This window comes from Rhincodon typus, chromosome 10, assembly GCF_021869965.1.
Source record: "Rhincodon typus isolate 14 chromosome 10, sRhiTyp1.1, whole genome shotgun sequence".
NCBI lineage: Eukaryota > Metazoa > Chordata > Chondrichthyes > Orectolobiformes > Rhincodontidae > Rhincodon > Rhincodon typus.
The window spans coordinates 51,570,713-51,594,519 of record NC_063341.1 but is presented as its reverse complement, the minus strand read 5'-3'; the positions used below and the strand labels follow the sequence as shown (position 1 = coordinate 51,594,519).

General features: G+C 41.8%; 1 protein-coding gene across 3 annotated transcripts in view; it reads left to right on the top strand.

The window, feature by feature from the left end:
- Positions 1 to 22,896, top strand: part of b4galt2 (UDP-Gal:betaGlcNAc beta 1,4- galactosyltransferase, polypeptide 2) — a 401,349-nt gene extending 378,453 nt beyond the window's left edge. For all 3 annotated transcript variants that reach the window (XM_048601583.1, XM_048601584.1, XM_048601585.1), the window contains 2 exons: positions 8,256 to 8,360; positions 22,078 to 22,896. In XM_048601583.1, coding sequence (XP_048457540.1) covers positions 8,256 to 8,360; positions 22,078 to 22,228 — 256 coding nt within the window. In that variant the 3' untranslated portion in view covers positions 22,229 to 22,896. The remainder of the gene's footprint in view (positions 1 to 8,255; positions 8,361 to 22,077) is intronic.
- Positions 22,897 to 23,807: the final 911 nt, after the last annotated feature.

The window sequence follows — 23,807 nt, the reverse complement described above, 5'->3', positions numbered from 1 at the left end:
TTCGGGCCTGGACCCTTCTTTTTCTGATGAAGGGTCTAGGCCCGAAACGTCAGCCTCTCTGCTCCTATGATGCTGCTTGGCCTGCTGTGTTCATCCAGCCCTGCACCTTGTCTCATTATATCCTAACATGTTGTGTTTAGCTTAGTCTCAGATAAATGTACATAATAGGAACATTAGTAAGCCACTTGGCTTGTTGAGTCTGCTCTACCATTTAATAAGACCATGGCTGATCTGATTACTCCGGTAAGTAATCTAGCTGTATTCCTGTAACTGTTCCTCATAGTCAACAGTGCAACCTTTCCAAAGATTCAATGTTTTTGAAAAAAAATGTGCTTTAGTTAGAAAATTTATGAAAGTAGACTATGTAACAGTTCGACTTTGATATGATATAAAGTGCAATAAAATTCACTATTTCCTAGTACCGTACAGGGCACCCTGAGATGCCTCACTGCATTAAAATTACTAGTCGTAATTACATTATATGTTAACATTTCATGTCAAAGCACCTTTGATGCACAATCCCCTGAAGGGTTTGTCATGATTTTCAGCCCCTTTGTATGCTATGGCAGGAAAGCCTTAGACAAATTTTTCCTTACTGAACCTTGGCAATGGTTGCCCCATGTTTCAGAGTAGCCCTTGGCATTTTGTCATAGAACTGTGACTATGTCAGTCCACAACAATCAGTCAAGTAGAACTCCTTCATTGCAATGCCTGCAAGTTTTATGAAAATCATTCACCAAATTATAAGTCCTCCAGCAGCAGTTCATATTGATCTCAGTGTGCCCCAGGAGCAACCCTGTTATGGGTGTGCTTCTGTTATGGAGGAGCTGGGAATGAAACTCAGCAAAAAGAAAATTCTCTTTCCAGACCTTCTTTGCAAAGATACAATCCAGAAGATGGTGGGCGATGGTTTGTTCCCTACCACAGCTCCTTCAAGGGATATAAACTTAGATACTGAGATGTTGACACTACATGAAAATCTGACAGCTTGGGTCCTTTTTACAAACAGCCATACAACATCTTGATGCTTACTTGTAAGTTTTGGAAGTGAAGCTGTCTGCCAGATGGCTTCTATGGTGTCGTTCGGAATTGTCCAACAGGATGCACCATCCTATTTTCCTGCAGACACTCGAGGATATTGGGTGTAGACCACTGGCTGAGTTGTGATCAGTGGTATTTTACGGCACAAACTTTTGTGTAGGAGCAGATGAGTGACAAAGTCCAACCAGATGGAATGTTCTGCAGCAATATGGCCAGATCCATCCTTTACAATAAAACCCTAGCACACTGTATCACTTGGTTTTGCATTCTGAACATCTTGGTACAATTCAATGCAGCCAATTGCAAAGGTGATCGTCCAATTGAAGGTGACATTAGGTTCATTTGCACCTCTTCGTCCAGAAATTTGCAGACAGTGCCCTTGCGAACAGAATCCAATTTTAATGTCCAGATGAAATGGAAGTTGCTGAGAATGATGGCAGGGAGCAGAAGTAGGGTTTGGGCCAGACTAGTGAGTCATGTAGCACAATCAATGACCAGGTTGTTACAATCAGTGAAGAGGAAGCATCACTCCCACATTCCCAGTTCCTGCTTTACCTTGGCCATGTTCTCCTTTCAGTTTATTACACAAGCTCTGCCCAACCTGAATGATATTCCGTGAGGTGAGCTGATCTGATGGGAATGGGACAAAAATCATTCAGTTCAGAGAAGGTGGCCTCACTCTTGCCATGATATAATTTGACGCTTGTAACTGGTTTGAACTGCTCTGCATCTGGAGTATTGCATACAAGTACTGGTCACCGTATCTGCAGAAGGATTTTAATGCGTTGGAAGCAGTTCAGAGAATGTTTGCTAGACTAATACCTGGAATGAGATGAATCCCTTATAAAGAAAGGTTAGGCCTGTACCTTCTGCAGTTTAAAAGAGTCCGAGGTGACTTAATTGAAACATATAAGATGCTGAGTGGCCTTGACTGAGTGGATATTGAAAGGATGTTTCCTCTTGGGGAGAATCAAGAGCTAGAGGTTATTGTTTGAAAATAAGGAAGTGCCCATTTCTGAGGCAAGAAAACCATTTTTTTCCTCACAGGGGTTTTAGAGTCTTTGGAATTTCCTTCCTCAAAAGGCAGTGGATGCAGAATCTTTAAATATTTTAAAGGCAGAGGTGGACAGATTCTTGATTAACAAGAGGATGAAAGATTATCAGGGATATGCAGGAATGTAGAGTTGAGGTTAAAATCAGATCAGCCATGATCATATTGAATGGTGGAGCAGGCTTAAAGGGCTGAGTGGCCTATTCTTGTTCCTTGATCATATGGTCACAACTGTTGAGCAATCTGCGTAGAAGACAATATCATCCATGTACAGGCTGTCTGCCAGATTCAGAATCATCGAACAGAATGCACCATCCTGTTTTGGCCTGCGTGCCTACACTGTCTTAGATTGTTACCTCCCTTATACATGCATCCTTTGTGAGGTTTGATACAGTGCATGAGTAAGATGTAGGAGAGACAAAGGCCTTGTCAGATTCCAGATTTGACTGAAAACCTTCCTGATTCCCACCCATTGATTGAAAATGTGTCACTGATATATGTACCTATGTGTCAAGCAGTTAGGATCCAGCTATGAATTTGCCTCCCGAGAGACTGACTGTTGCCGTGTCTAAAATTGATTAGGAGGCATTTTACCATTCTTGTCTATCATTCTTGGCGTCTCTTAAAAGGAACTGTTTAGGATTGTTTTGGTAATGCTTAGAATAGAACTTTAGCCAAAGGTCTACTGGAACACGTTCAAAAATAAAACAAGGAATATGCATCCAAGTAAGTGCAGAGTTGGCTAGGAGCTATATTCTATAGGATTTTAAAGACAACAAGGTGCAGAGCTGGATGAACACAGCAGGCCAAGCAGCATCATAGGAGCAGAAAGGCTGACGTTTCGGGCCTAGACCCTTCATCAGAAATGGGGGAGGGGAAGGGGGTTCTGAAATAAATAGGGAGAGAGGGGGAGGCGGATAGAAGCTGGACAGAGGAGAGGATAGGTGGAGAGGAAACAGACACGTTGAAGAGGCGGGAATGGAGCCAGTAAAGGTGAGTGTAGGTGGGGAGTTAGGGAGGGGATAGGTCAGTCCAGGGAGGACGGACAGGTCAAGGGGGTGGGATGAGGTTAGTAGGTAGGAGATGGGGGTGCGGCTTGAGGTGGGAGGAGGAGATAGGTGGGAGGAAGAACAGGTTAGGGAGGCGGGGACGAGCTGGACTAGTTTTGGGATGCGGTAGGGGGAGGGGAGATTTTGAAGCTTGTAGAATACACCTCCTCCCACCCACCTTCCTGCAAAAATGCCATCCCCTGTTCCCAATTCCTTCGCCTCCGCCGCATCTGCTCCCAGGATGAGGCATTCCACTCCCGTACATCTCAGTTGTCCTCGTTTTTCAAGGACCGCAACTCCCCCCCCCCCAGTAGTCGAGAACGCCCTCAACCGTGTCTCCCACATTTCCCGCAACTCATCCCTCACACCCCGTCCCCGCAATAAGAACCAAAAAAGAATCCCCCTCGTCCTCACGTACCACCCCACCAACCTCCGGATCCAACGCATCATCCTCCGACACTTCCGCCATCTGCAATCCGACCCCACCACCAAAGACATCTTTCCCTCCCCACCCTTATCTGCATTCCGGAGGGACCACTCTCTCCGTGACTCCCTTGTCCGCTCCACACTCCCCTCCAGCCCCACCACACCCGGTACTTTTCCCTGCAACCGCAGGAAGTGCTACACCTGCCCCCATACCTCCTCCCTCACCCCCATCGCAGGCCCCAAGAAGACTTTCCACATCAAGCAGATGTTCACCTGCACATCTGCCAATGTGGTATACTGCATCCGCTGTACCCGTTGTGGCCTCCTCTACATCGGGGAAAGCAAGCGGAGGCTCGGGGACCGCTTTGCAGAATACCTACGCTCGGTTCGCAATAAACAACTGCACCTCCCAGTCGCGAACCATTTCAACTCCCCCTCCCATTCCTCAGATGACATGTCCATCCTGGGCCTCCTGCAGTGCCACAACGATGCCACCTGAAGGTTGCAGGAACGGCAACTCGTATTCCACTTGGGAACCCTGCAGCCCAATAGTATCAATGTGGATTTCACAAGCTTCAAAATCTCCCCTCCCCCTACTGCATCCCAAAACCAGTCCAGCTCGTCCCCGCCTCCCTAACCTGTTCTTCCTCCCACCTATCCCCTCCTCCCACCTCAAGCCGCACCCCCATCTCCTACCTACTAACCTCATCCCGCCCCCTTGACCTGTCCGCCCTCCCTGGACTGAGCTCTCCCCTCCCTAACTCCCCAACTACACTCACCTTTACTGGCTCCATCCCTGCATCTTCGACCTGTCTGTTTCCTCTCCACCTATCTTCTCCTCTATCCATCTTCTATCCGCCTCCCCCTCTCTCCCTATTTATTTCAGAACCCCCTTCCCCTCCCCCATTTCTGATGAAGGGTCTAGGCCCGAAACGTCAGCCTTTTTGCTCCTATGATGCTGCTTGGCCTGCTGTGTTCATCCAGCTCTGCACCTTGTTGTCTCGGATTCTCCAGCATCTGCAGTTTCTACTATCTCTGATTCTATAGGATTTTCCTTGCTTTCAGTAGTTTAAAGTGAGGCGTGTCCAGTGTAACCACCTTACATACAGTTGGCTATTCAGATAGTAAGTGCATCTGTAAAAATACTAAAAAAATTGGGAGGTAATGGGAATTTTTGAAGTAGCTTGACCGGACTTATTATAAGGACTCCACTCTTGATGAAGTGCAACTATTTTTCTCAATAATGGAAGTACCTCATACTGTTCAGAATTGTGAGCAATAGTGTTATGGTTAAATCCAAATGATTATATTTCATCCCACTCTGTAGATAAAGTCTTTAATCTCATTTTATCTGTTCATCTCCTCCCCAGAACCTCCAAAATCATAGTCCCCCAAACCCATACAGCCGACTTCTGCCTCCTTCCCAAAATCCACAGGACTGCTCCTGCTCCACAGAACTCATCTCTTCCTATTTTGACTCAATTCTTTTCTCCCCGTCCAGTCCCTTCCCACTTCTATCCACGATTCCTCTGATGCTTTTCTGGTTTCAGAATTTCCAGTTCAAAGGCTCCAGCCACATCCTCTTTACCATGGATGTACAATCCCTTTACACATCTAACCCCCCTCAGGATGGTCTCAGGGCTATCCGCTTCTTCATGGAAAAAAGGCCTGAACTGTCCCCAGCCACCACCAGCCTCCTCCGTGTGGCCAAACTCGTTTTCACGTTGAAGAACAACTTCTCTTTTAACTCCTCTCTTTTTCTTCATGTCAAAGGTATGACTATGAATCCCGCGTAGCCCCAGTTATACCTGTCTCTTTGTGGGGTACACAGAACATTCCTTGTTCTAGTCCAGCTCAGGGCCCCTCCCCACAAATCATTGATGATATCATCAGCATTGCTTCCCCCTCTCATTCAGAATTGCAAAAATTTATCAATTTCAGTTCCAACCTGTTCTCACCTTCATCCAGTCCATATCTGACTCCTCCCTTTCCTTCCTCAACATCTCTGTTTCTGGGGATAGGCTGACCACCAATATGTATGACAAACCCCACTGATTTCCATAGTTACCTGAACTATACATCCTTATACCTTGCTTCCTGTAAAGACTCCATTCCATTCTCGCAGTTTCTCTGTCTCAATTGCATCTGTTCCAATGCTGCCACTTTCCGCAGGGGGGCCTCAGAAATATCCAGCTTTTTTCTCAACTGAGGATCCCCCACTACCATGGTTGACAGGGCCCTTAGCCGAATCCGGCCCATCCCCTGCACTTCTGCCTCCACCCTTTCCCTTCCCTCCCACAACAGTGAAAAGGTCCCCCTGTCCTCAATTTCCACCCCACCAGCCTCTGCATCAAAAGGATTGTAAGCCATTATTTTCAGTCATCTCCAGCGAGATGCCACCACTAAACACATATTCCCCTCCCCTCCCTTGTCAGCCTTCCACAGGTACCATCCTCCCACTGGGACATGCTTGTTCACTCCTCTTTCACTCCCAATGCATCCCCACGGCACCTTCCCCTGCAACCGCAGAAGGTGTATCAATTGCCATTTACTTCCTCCCTCCTCACTATCCAAGGCCTCAGACAAACCTTCCAGTGATTTACCTGCACTTCACTCAATGTAGTCTATTGTATTCACTGCTCACAACATGGTCTTATCTACACTGAGGAGTCAAAACACGGACTGGGTGATCACTTTGCAGAACACCTATGTTCTGTCACAAATATGACCCTGAGCTTCCTGCTGCCTGCCATTTAAACACACCACCATGTTCTCTGGCCAACATCCTGTGTTTCAGGCCTGCTGCAGTGCTCCAGCAAAGCTCAGTGGAAGCTGAAAGAATAACACCTCATTTTCTGCTCAGGGACTGCAGCCTCCAGGACTCAATATCGAGTTGAATAATTTTACAGCCTGAGCACCTTCTTCCATGTCCTTTATCCACCCCCACACCCCAGGCCTTGTCATCACATGGGCTGCTTTCGACACAGCCATCCCATTTTCACCCACAAATGGTCCATATCGTCAGTTATTCTTTCTCCCCGTCTCACTATTATATCCAGCTCTTTTACATAACTACTGTGTTCTCTCTCTGGGCTCCATCTCCACCTTTCATTTACTCTCACTTCTCACCCCCTGTCTTCAGTATATGTTCCATATTTTCCTATCCACAGTCAGTTCTGAAGAAAGGTTGCTGGACCAAAAATGTTGACTGCTTTCTCTCCACAAATGCTACTACACCTGCTGAGCTTTTCCAGCAAAAAATGTTACCAGACTTTACCAGAGCAAATGTTACCAGAGCAGTGAGACTTTAACCCAAAATGTCACCTGTTTGTAGTGGAACAGAAGTGTGTGGAAACAAAAAGATGCAGGACATCACTGAGGCAGTATGAGATGAGACAGTTAATGAGTTTAAATTAGAACCTTGAAATTTACAATCAGGTTAGTGGGACATAGTGGGACTTTTTGATAGAATTGAAGTTGGACACTATAGGACAGCATTCAGAAAAACAAATCCTTTTTGGTGGACGAAGGAAATATTGCAATGGTAAAATAATGGTGTACCTCCTATCTGTACAGGTATTGGACAAAGATGTTTTTTATATAAGAGGATAAAACTCGATTCATTAAAAATAACTTGATGAAATTCTAAATCTATATCACAAGGCCTGCATAATGTATTACATAGAGGGTGATGTTCAAGTCAGAATGTTTCAAATGATATATCAAGCAGCTTCCATGAGTTCTATACAGATTAAAAAGTAATGGAAATCTCACTTCCAAGAAATGTCTTTGAAGTTATATATCTTCCATTTGTTTCATATATATATTAAATATACGTATTTTGTTCCTATGACATCCCACGAATCATCCCTCTCAGGAACTTTGATATGCCTTATCTCTGGTCTCTGCGCTCGCAACATGTCTTGACCATCTCTGTGCTTCTATCATCCCATCACTGCCCTCTCTTTCAGCCTCCAACATCCCACCTCTGCCTCCGACATCCCATCACTGCCCTCTCTCTGCCTCCAATGTGTCATCACTGCCCTCTCTCGCTGCTTCCAACATTCCATCACTGCCCTCTCTCTGCCTCCAACGTCCCATCACTGCCCTCTCTCTCTGCCTCCAACCATCCCATCACTGCCCTCTCTCTCTGCCTCCAACCATCCCATCACTGCCCTCTCTCGCTGCCTCCAACGTCCCATCACTGCCCTCTCTGTCTGCCTTCAACATTCCAGATCTGTCCCCTCTTTGTCTCCAAGATCCCATCTCTGTTGTCTCTCTCAGTATCTCACATCACTGTTGTTCCCAATCTGTTAAGGTATGCAGTGTTTCTGGAAGTGATAACAGGGATTTGAAATACTACCCAAGTAACTATAGCTATTGCCTGTTATTATAACCAGTACATGTACCCTGAAATTAGAATCTTGGTTTAAAATATTCATCAATTATTTTCTATAGAACATATTAGTGATAGTTGATATTTGCGTAGTTTTGAACACAATGACAGCCAGTGTGAATGCACAATAATAACAGGTGTACTAAAGAATTAATGATTTTGGCCTCATTACTGTAAATTATTGCATCAGCAAGTTATTTCTGCAGTATATGTTATTATTCTAAATTATTTTTGAGAAACTACTCTGCTAGCTTTTGAATGACATTTTTAAAAATCTGTCATTATTCTTCAGAATAACACTGAAAGGTATGAAAGTGTCCCGACCAGACTCCAAGATTGGAAAATACCGAATGATAAAGCATGAACGAGATAAGCACAACGAGCCCAACCCCCAGAGGTAGGTTTGACACGCAGATTTGTGCCCTTTGACATTAAGACTCAATAATTGGTGTAGCTGGTGCGATGGTATCAAGTATTCTGGTCTGCCAGTGCCTGTGGAGAGGGTGGAAGAAGGGAATGGTGGGGACAGTAGATAGTGCTAAAGCCTGCACCAGGATCAGAGCCTGACAGTGTTCTTCAGGTTATTTAGGGCTGGCACAGAATGGAGGCTTCCCTACAGGAGAAAGAGAAGCCAGAATGCGAAGAACACATCTTTTCTTAGACCACAAATCTATACACCTACACACTGGGCTGGAGTTTGGAATTAACAGCGGGGAAGGAGAGCAGTCTGCCAGACCTTTCAGATGGAGATTAGAGCATGCCGTAGTGTAGGTCTGTTGGAGGAGAAGAGAATAATTTAAATATGGGTTAGGTAGAAATGATCTGCATCAGATCTGAGTTAACGTAATACACTAAAGAAAACTCATCAAATTCCTTAAAAAGACATTTCTCTGTCTGCATTGTATAACTTATTGAAAATGTTTAGGAGGTTTCTTTTCCACTTGCAGTAATGGTGTATAGGGAATCTGTGCATAAGGAAACTGTAGTCCCAATTTTAAACCAGTGTGGATATTGACTGTGTTGGATTTAGCTATCAGAATGCAGAGATAGGGATGTAGTATCTGTATTAATGAGAGGGCTTGTGGCACAATGGAAAGGATACTTGCTTCTGAGCCAGACACTCCAGCTTCAAGTCCCACCCCATAACTTTATTGCCAAGAAAGATGGATTTGTAATGTGGCCAAACAGTTTGATTAGCAACCTGCAGGTTCTTCCAGCACACACTGAAGGCAGACAGCAAGTGCAAGGGAGATTCCTAGTCAGCCATGTTATTGAATGAAAATTGGAGCTTTCACTATCACCATCCAAAAGATCCAGATTACAAAACAGAATGTAAAATTGCATGTTTCAAATGCAAATCAGACTCCAAATGATTTGTAACACAAAACCAGTGCTATAAAAGAATTAAGGTGCATTTGACTCCTGTACATCACTGCAATGTCATTATTCAAGGGGATTGTAAAGTTTTGTAACAGTAGTCTTTTCTCACAATAGAGCGCAAATTCTTTGCAACATTATTGGGGAGGGGTATGTTGTAAAGCTCAAGGAAGTCAACAGTGGGTAGTGTTAGAAAATAAATAATTACCCTCAAGCATTTCACTGTGGTGTCATCTTTTTAATACACCTCAAGTGTTAGAGCTTGGGCCTCTGGTAAAACCTTTTTATATGGTCTCATTCTGCGACTATAGTCGCGCTTGTGATTCAAACTGCACTATCTGAAATTGATAAGACAAATGCATGCAGTACGTTGATGAATCTTTCCAATGTTCTAACATTAATTTTAGTCATTAAAGAGCAAAAGCTCTAAATGTTATTGGAACCAAAGGCATTTTGTTATCTCTAGAGAAAGTCAAAAAGACAAACTTATGTAAGGTGTTCCTTCAGCTGAGCAGAGGTCTCTAGGTAACCTGAGAGCTAATGAGATTAGAAGCCATTGCTTGAAGTTAGTACAAAGTAATGAGATGAGCAGAGCTGATGTTTTTCTTTCAAGTTTACATTGATGTATTCTGCTGTGCCAGTAATGTCACTATACTGTACATGGGAAATGATATACTGGGGGCATTGCAAGAACTTGACAATATTATATGGCAAATCTATACTGAATGTAATATCATGTCTCAGTCTGGCTTTTAGGGATATAATCAGGAAGCTAGTGATCGGCAGCATTGAGTAACTCAAAATAATGAGTTAATCTTGTATGAACATTCCATTCAGATAAGTACAATTTTTGAGTTTATAGAATTACAGTTCCTTTTAAGTTGATTGTGTCTAGTTAGTAGCACAACCATTGTCTGGGAAAAATGAAAGCATGTGTGTCTGTGTAACCTCACCAGTTCTCTGATGATTGCACAGTATTCGGTGCCATTTACCTCTCCTAAGATGATGAAGCACTCGATGCCTGTATACTGCAAAACCTGGATGCCATTCGGGCTTGGACTTATGAATAATATTTGCAATGCAAGTGTCAGACGATGACTGTCTCCCACGAGAGACCGGTGTGAGAATGAGAGCGTAGAGACTTGACTGACAGTGGTGGCGCGAGACATAAAACAGCAGGTCTAAGTAGTAGAGCACAGAGAGACCAGTAGGAGGACAACAGAGCAGACACAAGAGTGAGAGCACAGTATGACTGGTGGGAAATAAACAGCAGGCCCCTGAGGGAGCACAGTGAGACTTAGAAGAGCTTGAATAAAAAGGGAGGTTCAAGAGTGAGGGTCAGTGAGTCCAGCAGGAGGATAAAAAAGACAGAGTGAGAGGGCAGCAAGGCTGACAGGAGGATAAAAGAGCAGGCTGGAGACAATGAGATCAGCAAAAGGATATTAGGCCCCAGAATGATGGTTGGATAACCAGGGAGACTCCTGAGTGGAGGGAGGCCTGATAGCAATGGGAGGATGATGGGAGAGGGCCCAGAGTGAAGGGAGGATGATGGGGAGACAATTAAGAATAACTTAAAAAGCAAAAATACATGTGTTTTTTTTCCCAAATACAAAAAGTCAATGTCCAGTGAAGATTCAGGTGGGCACTGTGTAGAGAATTCTTTTTGAAGTTGTCAAAAGTACAGCAAGTTGGTGGTGTACAAGCTGGTTCACTTTCAGGCAAGTGCAAGATTTATTCCAGAAACTAGGGTTTTGAAGAGACTTAGAAAAGAAGCAGGTTTAGCCAAGTCTAGAGGCTGGCTCTGGTGCACCAGGTAGATTCTTTGCAGACTATAACGTTAACAGTACACAAGAGTTTTACCCAAACATGTGGTTTGGGTCTGGAATGCGCTGCCTAGAAGTGTGATGGAGGTGGGTTCAATACAAGCATTCAAGAGGACATTAAATGACTATTTAAACAGAAACAACATGTAAGAAAAACCAGGAGAATGTCACTAAGTTAGGATACTCGTTTGGAGAGCCAGTGCAAATATGACCAGCCAAATGGTGCACTTCTGTGGTTGAAGCAAGGTAGATTCAGCTATAATGAATAGTTTAAACAGAGCACCGATTACATTGCAAAAGAGGGAATACAAGGTCTGTCTTTTAGCATGAATGGGCACCTGAAATCTGTTCTTTGCAATTCCTACACGACATAGGAACTTTTGATGTGTCTTGATGACCGTATATCTAGGCAGTGTCTCCAAATTTCCCAGCCCAAGCTCAGGATTCTCAAGATTGGGAAACTTTAGGAGTCACTGCAGAGTAGCAGCGAGATCAGTGTGTGTCAAGCCACTGATATATTCGGTTCTCCTCGTTTTCTGTTTCACTGTCTTTTAAGTTTCGGACAGTGTTGACCCCACAGGCAGTAAGAGTCAAAGATTATTTCAAAATAGAAGTGGAGGTGGGAAGAAGCTCTTAAATAATCATTAAGGCCAGGTTCACTTTCCTATTTTTAACTATTTAACTATCTCAACATTGCCCTGCCTATTCTGGGGAGGCGGGTTGGATTAAGACTATACTAATGTTGTTAAATACACATTAAAACAATGAAGATTTGTGATTTGTTAGCTTTTAATGCAGCCTTTCTTAATTATAAGAAGAATCAGACTTGCACTACTTGTGTCTTTTAGTACTTTTTCAAGAATTTTCATCTCCCCGAGAGGAAACAATATGGAGAAGGTGGCCAAAGTGTATCTCCAGCTATGACTCAACAGCATCACCAACAGTTAGATCTTGGTAATGAGTCAGTGGTTCACATCAACTTGAATAAGGCTGGAGATTCTGTTAGCCTAAAGTAGTGACTGACTTCAGTTTTTCTTTTTTGGATTTGGAAGGCTAAAACAAAACACATTATTGCAATCACTGTTCTATCCTCTACATCTCTATTAGTTTATATCTTTCTTTGCTTGCAAGCTTCATCTCATTATTACACCGTTTATGCTGCTTCCTCGTTTAGATCAAATACTGAACAGAAAATGCAAGTGCAAGATTAGGAACAGTAATTGGAATAAGCAACAGTGTAGTGTTAGTGAGAGTGAGAGCTAAGTGAGTAGAGATGGAAATAGGCATAATCGAGTTTTTGGAAAGTTCATGAAAACACAACAGGAGCAGTGGATACGGTTATGCATTTTAGGTGTTTTGGAGGCCGCAGTGCAATGCAAATGTTGAGACTGTGTTTGCTTCTTGTTCATAAATTTAATAAGAGAGGGATAACAAACAACAATGATGAACTATCATCATTGTATGATGATAGGAACATGCTAGTGGAGCAGCTTCCCAAACGTTTCTATTTTACGCAGAGTCTTAACAATCAAATGCTCACTTTGACCATATTGTTCTCTATTTGCCTTTTCAAGGAGGGATGAAGCAGAATGAGAGATTAAAATAGAGAACTGAGGAATAACAGAAAAAGAGGGCAAAAATAGTTTGAAAAACTGAGGAACAAAGTGCTGGGGGTTTAGAAGAAGTGAAATGGTATATGGTTTAAACTGGTGGGCACACTGAAAGTCAAAAAGAGAGAGAAGTATGTACGTATCTTTAAAAAAAAAGCAGACAGTTAACCTCGGACAGTGGAACATCTTGGAACATCTGCCAAATAAATGTGCCAAATAAAAAACATGACAACTGTAACCCATTTGATGACTCAAACACTTTTTGGATTTCATCCCTGCTCCACGATCTGAGCACATACCACACACCCACACCAGAACTCTAGTGAAAGAAAACTGTATTGAGACATGATGTTCAATTAATGTCCTTTGTTTCATTGCTTTTAATGTAACATTGGCTCTGTTGAAAGATGACTAAATGTTCTCTGGTTATCCTAACTAACATTTCACCTTTGACCAATGCCACCAGTTGAACAGATAAACTGATCATTCCCTCCTTGATGTTGCTGGGATCTTGTGTGCAGAATGGATGTTATGTGTTTCCACTTCTTCTGTTCTTTTGTCAAGGCCAATGATAATTTATCTTCTATATCTTAAATGGCATGTAAAATTTAATATCTCATGTTTCCTCTTCCATCATATCGCATATTATCTCATGACTGATTCATGCCTGCTATTCTATCCTCCCTATTCACTGCACATGGCACCAGTTTAATATGAAATGTTCTGGACCTACTCTATTTCCATTCATTGTAAATCCACAACTTGGGCTGCCAATGCAATTTAATTGACTTTTTAAAACTTTGACTCTGACCTTGTTGGATATTCATTTTGAGCATTTTAGGCATTCACCTTTCCAATGTAATAGCTAATGCTTTATGGGAAAAATAGGATTTAAATTTGGGAAAAAAAATAGAACCCTTACTTTTCCTTAATGGGAAATAATGTATTCAATCTTCAGCAATTATCACCTGTAGAATTTCTATGATTATTTATAATTGAAGAATGTGACCATTATAACGAAATCTGTTTCTTGGAAGTGTCACTGTGCTTGTATAACACACATTGATATAACTGGTAGATGGTGGAAGGAGTTCCTAGTATATAAAATGCATCATGTAGAAAGTACTCATCTTTGTTATGAGATACTCAAGGCAATGCACTGCTGCTAACCTTCAGTTGGAACACTGACCCAGATCTTCTGGTTTAAGGATAGCCAAAGATTGGTCATAGCCTGACAATGTCCTGTGGGATGACTATGCGGTAATCGCCCAGATTGAAACTTCCAATGGGCAATTACCTGGAATCTGGAACCCTCCGAAAAAAGCACTGATAATAGAGTTGAAGACGTCCAAAGGTTCCAATTTACTGAGTTTCATAGCAAGTCAGGAAATGTTAGAGGCGATTACTACTGACAGCCAACTATTTTCACTGACACCATGGCCTGCTCTCCAACAACTGACATCTGACCCTTCGTTCCCTTCCCATACACCTCACTCCCAACACCCAACTGCTTCTTTCCAAACTAATGACCACCCAACAACAAAGTCATCTGGTACCCTACCCTTTTATCCAACCTGGTAGGCTATGCACCTGCCCTCCTGGTACCCTACACCCTCACTCACTCACCCCTGAGACTCTACTACTTCATGCACTTACCTAACACCTTATCCCCTTGTCCACACACTGGCTACCTGACCCCTTTACCCATTTGCCTTCTCTCTGTAGTTTATCATTACAAATTTAGGACCTTTTAAACCCTGGAATCTGGCAGTTACTGCTGTAAAAGGTGATGTGGTTTGGCCTCCAGTGCTGATCGTGCATGTGCTGGGAGTCTCCCACATCACGTATGCTGTACATTTCTCAAGAGGCTCGCACTGGATGTTCAGGTGAGAAACCAACTCTGGGGCAGGTTAAGTAAAAAGGATCAGACTTGAAATTTGACTTTGATTGCCACTGCCACTTCTCAAAAGATTTGCTGCCCTGTCATTGGTTACTATCCATTGTATGGCTCTGCCCTCAGCAGCTCTCCATGTAGTGAAATGTAAACATTATTAGATATTCAGAAAGTTGGAAATTGTTTTATCCAGGTAACAATTGGGTCAGTAGTGCAAAATCAGGTGTATAATGTCAGTTATTTGGGCATCATGAATTACAGTGAGATAGGTAAAGTTGTTGCTCACTAAAATATGTGACCTCTAATAACCAGCTCTGCTTTGAGAGTGTATTGAACTTATACTGCCTGTCCTTGTAAACATGCATTCCCACATTGGAAAATGAGCTAACTGATGAGGATAATTTCAATCCATCAGTGATTACTGTGGTTTGCAAGCATTCAGAAACTTTACAGATCAGAGAAGCCTAAAATCTTTTCTTCTGCATATATATGTAAAACACCTTTTAAAAACAATACAAATGGATTGAATCTTCAGAAGAATGGGCTGGACATGTCGTTTCAGTTGGCTCAAAGATGAGGAAGGTGTTCGCAGATGTTCTTGAGAAATCATGAAGAAATCTCGGTGCAAACTCCATCATCCAATGCACTCAGCTAGCACTACAGCTGAAAGATTTGAATTTGAGAATTGCATTGGAAAGGCAAATGAAATGGAAGCTCATGACCTATCTGTTTAAAACGATTTGTCAGAAACACAAGTGGACCTTGTGTTCATAAGACTATAAAACAGGCAATAACTTCAACATCTGTCAAAGGTTGCTCCGTTATGAAAGCGTAAGGCTACCTCACGAAATAACTGAACTTTCTTTCTCCACCAGAAATACCCAAATGTTTGGACGGTAAGAAGTCCATGTTTGGACTTTGCTGTTCCTAAGAATGGATTTGTTTCCATGTCCTCCACGAAAGTATGAAATGGTCAATTAGCAGCATGTCATTTTTCATAATTATCAAGTAGTTAAAAGGTTTATTTAATTTTCTCTTGGGACATGGCTGTCGCTGTCTGGCCGGTATTTATTTCCCATCCGGAGTTGCTCTTGAGAAGATGGTGCCTTCTTGAACCATTGCAGTCCATGTGCTGTTAAGGAAAGAATTCCAGGATTTTGAGCCAGCTAAGAAGAACATTAAGAAAGCAAAGTGGGATCAATGGACGGGCCATCGTACCAGGCTTATCTTAGAATTGTTTTTCCTTTGCCTAAAATCTGAAATTAATCATGGTCAAGAGGATTCCTTTGCTATGCTTCCAATGATTGATATGTGCTCTTCAGCAAACCCATTAGAGAATTCTGAGGATTTAAAGAGAGGAATGTGCTGAGTAGGTGTCTGACTGGACAGTTTTTCTGGAAAATCTGGTGTATAATGTGGATAAACATTAATTAAGCTGTTCACTGGGAGGAAGTGAGCTCCCTGCTGCATTACCTAGCTAATAGTAAATCTGTAGGTATAGATAGTATTCGTGCTGAATTTATAAAATCTGCTGTAGGCAAGTGAAGGAGAATCGTCAATAGCTTTGGAGAACAGTGCCAGGAATCAAACATTCTGTGTTTAGCTATGTTTCAGAGTCTGGTGAATAGAATTTCCATTGTGGCTTATGTACTCCTGATATGCCAGAGAAACGAGATGTCTATTTACATACCAAAGAATCCTCGTGAAAACATAAACTGCTAATGAGTTGCATATTATCGGGAGCTATTGAAAGGTTACTTCAAGTTGTTTTGGTTCATTTCAGATGATTTGGATGGCTATGAAGAAAGGTGGAGTGTGTGCATTTTATTCCTGTGATGAAATTAGAAGGGACCGCTGTGATATACAGATTGTAGTTGGTATTAATGCTTGGGAAAGTCAGCTTGTATTCCTTTTGTTGATTTTTTGTAACGTTTTGAAGCTAGTGGTTTGTGACGCTGATGATTAGATGCAAGATATAGGACTGTATGGTCAAATTTTGGATTTTGTCCAGGATGAGCATTCCAGTACCTGGGTCAGTGTAGAGTCAGTTAGACTTGTTCACATTTCCTTTTAACTTCTGAGTTCCATTTCCACCATCACACTACAATTCTGTATTCCTCATAAATATATTTTGCATTGTTAATCCGTGATTTATTTTACTTTTAATTTTCTATCCAGTTTTATCTATTTATCATTGCACTCGTTCTATTGAAGCACCCACATTTTGACCTTACAGAAACAATGTGACTTTTCATAATAGCATCTCAAATTTGAAGACTCCACACTGATCACTTTTCTGGGGTTTGTTAGTTAGAGCCAGATCCCTGCTTCATTCACTTTCACTTCAATTATATTAGCTTTGAATCTTCAATATTATTTTCTATTTTCATATTGGAGCTGTTGTACTATTCTTGCATCAGTTATTTGCACCAGAACATTACCAAGTATTGCTGTTTTCTTTGACTTAGAAAAAGAGTTACTTAGAAAACAGTTTTGGATGCATTCTAAAAAAAGAACAATTTTCATTATGAACCAATATTATATTTGGCATTTTTTGACCAATTCCATAATTTTTTTAAGTGTTGTGTTTTAAATTCAAAATGGATTTGTACAGGTTCGATTTTTATGGTCAATGCTGCAGTATCTGAGTCAAAACAAAAGCCTTATGAGAGAAACAGTAAATTACCCATTCAAACTCATGAAATGCTGGCAGGTCTAATTCAAACCTTATCTTGGCCTTAGGACCTAAGTTAAATAGGACTAGGGAAATGCAGCTACCTGCTATTTCTTCCCAGGCACATGAGAGGTTATTGTGCAAAATCGAAACACATGGGATTGGTGGTAATGTACTGGCATGGATTAAGAATTGGTTAATAGGCAGGAAGCAGAGTAGGAATAAATGGGTTATTTTTAGAATGAATGGTTGTGCCAATTGAAGTATTGCAAAGATCAACTATCTGGTCTATTGTGCTCCCCACTATTCAAAATATATATCAACAGTTTAGATGAAAGAAGCAAGTGTAATATTTCCAAGTTTGATGATGACACAGACCTAGGTGGGGGGTGTGAACGGTGAAAAGGATGTAAAGAGGCTTCAGAGTAATTTAGCCAAGTTGACTCAGTGGAAAAAATGCATGGCAAATGCAGCAGAAAATGAAAAATGGGTAGGAAAAACAGAATGATACAGTATTGTTTAAATGATAGATTACGAATGGTTGATGTAGAAAGAGACCTCGGTGTACTTGTACACTGGTCATTGAAAGCAAGCATGCAGGTGCAGCAAGCAATTAGAAAAGCAAATGGTATGTTGGCCTTCATTGCAAGACGGTTTGAATACAGGAGCAAAGAAATTTTACTGCAGCTGTACAGCGCCTTGGTGATACCACACTTGGAGTGTTGCTTACAGATTTGGTCTCCTTGCTTCAGAAAATAAATACTTGCTATAGAGAGAGTGCAGTGAATGTTCATCAGACTGATTCCTGGGATGTCAGGTTTTTCACATGAGAAAAGATTACACTGATGGGGCCTGCATTCACTGGAATTTAAAAGAATGAGGGAGAACCTAATTGAAACATAGGGATGATGTTTCCCCTGACCAGGGGTTCAGAATAAAGGGCCACAGTTTCAAGGTACTCATGAAACCAGAGGAAGAAGGTGAAGTCCTTAACAAAAACTTAACATCGGTATTCACAAAGGAGAAGGATATGATGGATGTTGAGTCTAGAGAGTGATATATCAACACAAAAAAGACGTGTTGGGTGTTTGAAAGGCATTAAGGTAGACAAGTCCCCAGGACCTGATGGAATCTATTCCAGAATACTGAGGGAGGTAAGGGGGGAAATTGTTGGGATCTTGTACAAAATCTGAAGAAGTGTGCCCAGTGGTGTTCAGCAGGGATCGGTGTTGGGACCCCAGTTGTAATACATATATAAATGATTTGGAGGAGAACGTAGGTGGTTTGCTTAGTAAGTTTGCAGATGGCATAGAGATTGAGGGAGCTGTGGATAGTGAGGAGAATTACCAGAGGATACAGCAGAATATAAATAGGCTGGAGACTTGGGCAGAGAAATGTCAGATGGAATTTAATCTGGGTAAATGTGAGGTGATAAAAATTGGCATGTCATGCTGCAGCTGCATAGAATTTAAGTTAGGAGTCGTTCTGAGGAAGGGTCACTGGACCCAAAATGTTAACTCTGATTTTTCTTCATGGATGCTGCCGGACCTGCAGAGCGGACCTCCAGCAACTTCAGTTTTTGTTCTTGAGTTAGGCCACATTTGGAATATTGCACACTGTTCTGGTTGCCATACTACCAGAAGAATGTGCATGCTTTGGAGAGGGTACAGAAAAGGTTTACTAGGATGTTGCCTGGCTTGGAGCGTATTGGCTATGAGGAGAGATTGGTCAAACTTGGTTTGTTTTCACTTGAACGTCGGAGGTTGAGGGGCAATCTGACAGAAGTTTATGAAATTATGAGAGGCATGGATAGAATGGAGAGTTGGAGTTATTTTTCCAGGACAGAAAGGGGGAAAGTTGAAAGGAGATGTGAGGGACAAGATTTTTACACAGAGCATGGTACGTACCTGAAATATGCCTGCAGAGGAGGTGGTAGAAGTGGTTACAATAGCAAGGTTTAAGAGGTATCTTGACAGATTCATGAATTAGCAGAAAATAGAGGGGCACAGACTGTGTAGAGGCAAAAGGCTTTTAGTTTAGAAAGGCATCATGTGTCAGCCAGGCTTGGTGAGCCAAAGGACCTGTTCCTGTGCTGTGCTGTCTTTGATACCTGCTAGGGCATATCAGACTGAGATGAGGAGAAATTTTCTTACTGCGAGGGTGGCCACAGAATGCTGTAGAGATGAAATCACTGAATATGTTTAAGGAAGAAATATAGATTTCTAGATGCTAAAGATGTCATGGGATATGGGGAAAGAACAAGATTTGAGTTGTGGAGTTAGAAGATCAGCCATGTTGATATTGAATGGTGGAGCAGTCTTGATGGGCTGAATGGTCTATACCTGCTCCTACTTTTTATGTTTCTAACTGTCCAGTGAAGACTTTTTGATATTTAAGCTATTGTATTATGGGCAGTGTGTCTTGGTAGGTCTTTAAAGGGTAAGGAGTTGCAATCAAAGCAGATATTGACTAGGAGAAGGGAGAATGAGTGAAGAAGGAGCTGATGAATGTATAACTGGAATGGGGCCAATCTGCACATTGAGATGATGGGTTGAGGTGACAGCCAGGTGAGAGAGCCTAGTGGTGACTAGCAACGAGTCTACATTTTTAATATTTGAGTCTGGAGGAGCACTATTTTTTCTGATTGCAGCTGTCTGAGCAATTAATACCCAGTTAGATGCCCCATCCTACAACTGCTATTAGCAGGCAGGAGGCTCATCCTGCAGCAAGTTTATATGTGCATGGGTTTTTTTGCATACACTTGAGGGCCCCTTGGTCAAAGGCACTGGCACACAGGAATGGTTTTGTATTTTTGTCTCTCATCATCTGCTCTCCTTGAGACGCATTTTTTCAAAATTCATTCATGTGTTGTAGGCATCACTGTCTGGTCCGGCATTTATTACTGATCCTTAATTGCCCAGAGAGCAGTTGAGAGTCAGCCACATTGCTGTGGGTCTGGAGTCACATGTAGGCTAGACCAAGTAGGGATGACAGTTTTCTCCCCTAAAGGACATTAATTAAAGAGATACTAAGAACTGCCAATGCTGGAGTCAGAGATAAAATAGTGTGGAGCTGGATGAACACAGCAGTCAGGCAGATCAGAGGAGCAGGAAAGTTGACGTTTCGGGTCGGGACCCTTCTTCAGAAATTTCCCCATTTCTGAAGAAGGGTCCCAACCTGAAACGTTAACTTTACTGCTCCATTAGTGAACTAGATGGGTTTTCTGACAATCGACAATGGATTTAGGAGGCTCTTAATTCCAGGTTCTTTTTTTCATTAAATTCATGTAAGTTTGAGAGATTCAAGGAATGAGGGCTTTGAGCTATCAAGTCTGAACTTTCAACCTGAAAGGGTTTGCATGCTGGTTGAAATCTATTAACCAAATAGTTCGGTGGGAGCCTAAAGAGTGAAGTCAATTTTCATTTCAATCACTTGGCATGAATACATGGTAAGGACCTCAACAGGGGTCAGCAGGCCCATTGTCTTGTTATCACTGACGAAGAGACTGCCAACGTGTTAGAAGAGACCAGCTGCCTGTCTCAGATGCCATGCTTCTTTTAACATGCAGAGTTTGTCGTTTATATAAATGATTTGGATGAGAATTTAGAAGGCATGGGTAGTAAGTTTGCAGACAACACCAACATTGGTGGCATAGTAGACAGTGAAGAAGGTTTTCTAAGATTACGCAGGGATCTTGATCAAATGGGTCGATGGGTTGAAAAATGGCAGGTCTGGATATATCTTGATAAATGCAAGGTATTACATTTTGGTACAACAAATGGGCAGGATTTGTATAATTAATGGTAGGGCCGTTGTAGAATAGAGGGACTTAGGGGTTCAGGTACATAATTCTTTGAAATTTGCATTAGGTTGGTTAAAAAGGCATTTAGCATGCTTGCCTCCATTGCTCAGTCCTTTGGGCATGGGATTTGGGAAGTCTTTAGTTTGCAGAGGACGTTGGAGAGGCCTCTTCTGGAGTACTGTGTCACGCAGTTATAGAAAGGATATAATTAAGCTAGGGAAGGTTCAGAAGGTATTATGAAAGGTATTAGATGTTGCCAGGTGTAGAAGGTTTGAGTTATAAAAAAAAGGCTGGATAGGCTGGGACGTTTTTTAACTGGAGCGTAGGAGGTTGAGGGGTAACCTTATAAAGTTTTATAAATCATGAGGGGTATAGGTAGGGTTAATGGTAGGTGCCTTTTCCCCAAGATGGGGGATTTCAAGACTATGGGGCACATTTTTTAAGGTGAGACGAGAGAGATTTTAGAAAGACATGAGGGACAAATTTTTTTACACAGAGGGTGGTTTGCGTGTGGAATGAACTTCCTGAGGAAGTAGTGGATGTGGGCACAGTTGCAACGTTTAAAAGACACTTAAATGTACATGAATAGGAAAGGTTTGGAGGGATATGGGCCAGGAGCAGGCAGGTGGGACTAGTTTAGTTTGGGATTATGTTCGGAATGGACTGGTTAGACCAAAGGATTTGTTTCCGTGCGGTATGACTTTATGTATATGTCGTTAGTCATTTTCACTCAGTGATACTTTATAGAGGGCAGTGACCGGTCTTGTTTTCAAAAAACCTCAGGTCTAGTAGTTGGTTCTGAAAACATGAGACTCATTTTTTGAATGTTTGCAAGTCACAGTGAAAGAAAATACAACTGTATTTAACCCGTTGAAAGGAATCTTTTGACGACTAATTGTCTTGATTAAATGTTTAAATCTCAATTCTCTTTCAGGTTTACAAAAATCCAGAACACTAAAGTTACAATGAAGCAGGATGGGATCAACTCCTTGAAATACAAACTGGTGAATGTAGCGAAGTACCCGATGTACACAAACATCACAGTGGACATTGGCACTCCACCACCTCGGCCTTCAAGAGCATAGCGGGTCACAGTGTTCTTAAGGTGGTTCTCCTGTTTCAATAGCCTCACAAAGAACAATCTTTCTGTCTGTCTTCTCTCCATTTTTCACTTTCTGTCTCTCCAAAGAATTATGGCGACTTAAATACAAAAATAAAACTAACAAAGCATGTGGAGGCGAGCAGAATGGAGAAGGTCCTCTTGCTTTATGAAGTGGCTAAAATACTGCCTTCTACAATTAAGACATGTAAACAAGTAAGACCTGGATACACTGATCTGGGAGTATTTGTTGTTCTTAAGCTCTTTTTGTGTGAAATCAAGTTGGAAATGCAACTCTGTATAATATCTTTAGTACTCTTTAACAAAATTCTTGGTCTGTTTTAAGATGGCTTCCTCTAATGAAACAAAAACTTAGTCTGTTTGGATCTGGTTCTCTGAAGGATCATTGCAACTGAACCTTATGCCAGATTATTTTTGTTTTTCGTAAGACCTTATCTACAAGAAGATGTGCCTGCGAGGTCATTATGGGTCACAATGGTTTTAACTCTTTGACCGCTGAATATTCTTTGCAGCTTTAAGAATTACTGTATGCTCATGTTTTCTACCATATAACATAAGTTTCTTGTAAATTTCTAATATTGAATGTTACAAAGTTATTAAAAAAAAAGCAATTAAAGGAAAACAAAAGAATAATGAATGTCTGGGTTTACAAAATTTTTACAAATAGTCTATGAAAAAACTTTTGTCCATGATTATCACTAAAATTTAATAGATGGTGTTGTCTTGTTCCTCTTCAAACAATTTACAGACAACTCCGACCAGAATGTTATGAATGAATTTGACCAGATGTCCTACAATACCAAAGTGGTCAAATCAATACATATAGAGCTGTACCAATAGAAAAAACAGTTTATTAAGAACAAAGTTACAATAATATTTAATACTAAACATAGTATCTCTAATCCTGTTTGGCCCCTTACAGTTACAATTCTTCCCAAGTCGCTTGTAAATTATGCAGTTGCTGTCTCTGTGGCTCTATCTCTGGGTCTGCGAAGCTGCTTTCTTCCCCTCACACTCTGGATGATCAGCTGGTCTCTACATCTTGCCATGCTGGTCTCCTCGGAAGGCCACAGATGATTGTAGAGATTCCAAGAGCAGTTCCAAGAGGGAGGTCTGCAGGTGAACCGTGTTTTTATACCTTTTAGATGGTTTTCTGGAACTTTCTATAGTTCTGGCCAGTCAGGGAGATACACTTAATAGTTTGACACAAGAGTCAATCATTTAGATGGCATGCTACTGTCAGTTCCTTTGTGTAGCAGAACCCAGTGCCTTTCTATCTGGGCTGTCCTTTGTTTATTGGATAAGTTGTTGGGGGTATGTCTGTCCAAAATACCTGTTGCCTTTTACATTATGCTAATATCATTAGCACCTAGCTGCTGTGTTTGCAGTATGTCTGGTATGTGAGTTTTGTGATTTCAGAGTTTTACTTGGCCAATGTACCCATCATCCCAGGAGGCTGGTACAATGGGTTGCTGAAAAGTGACATTGACTGTAAAATATATCCAGACCCTATCTATATTGGGACCTACGTAGTGAGTATCAGG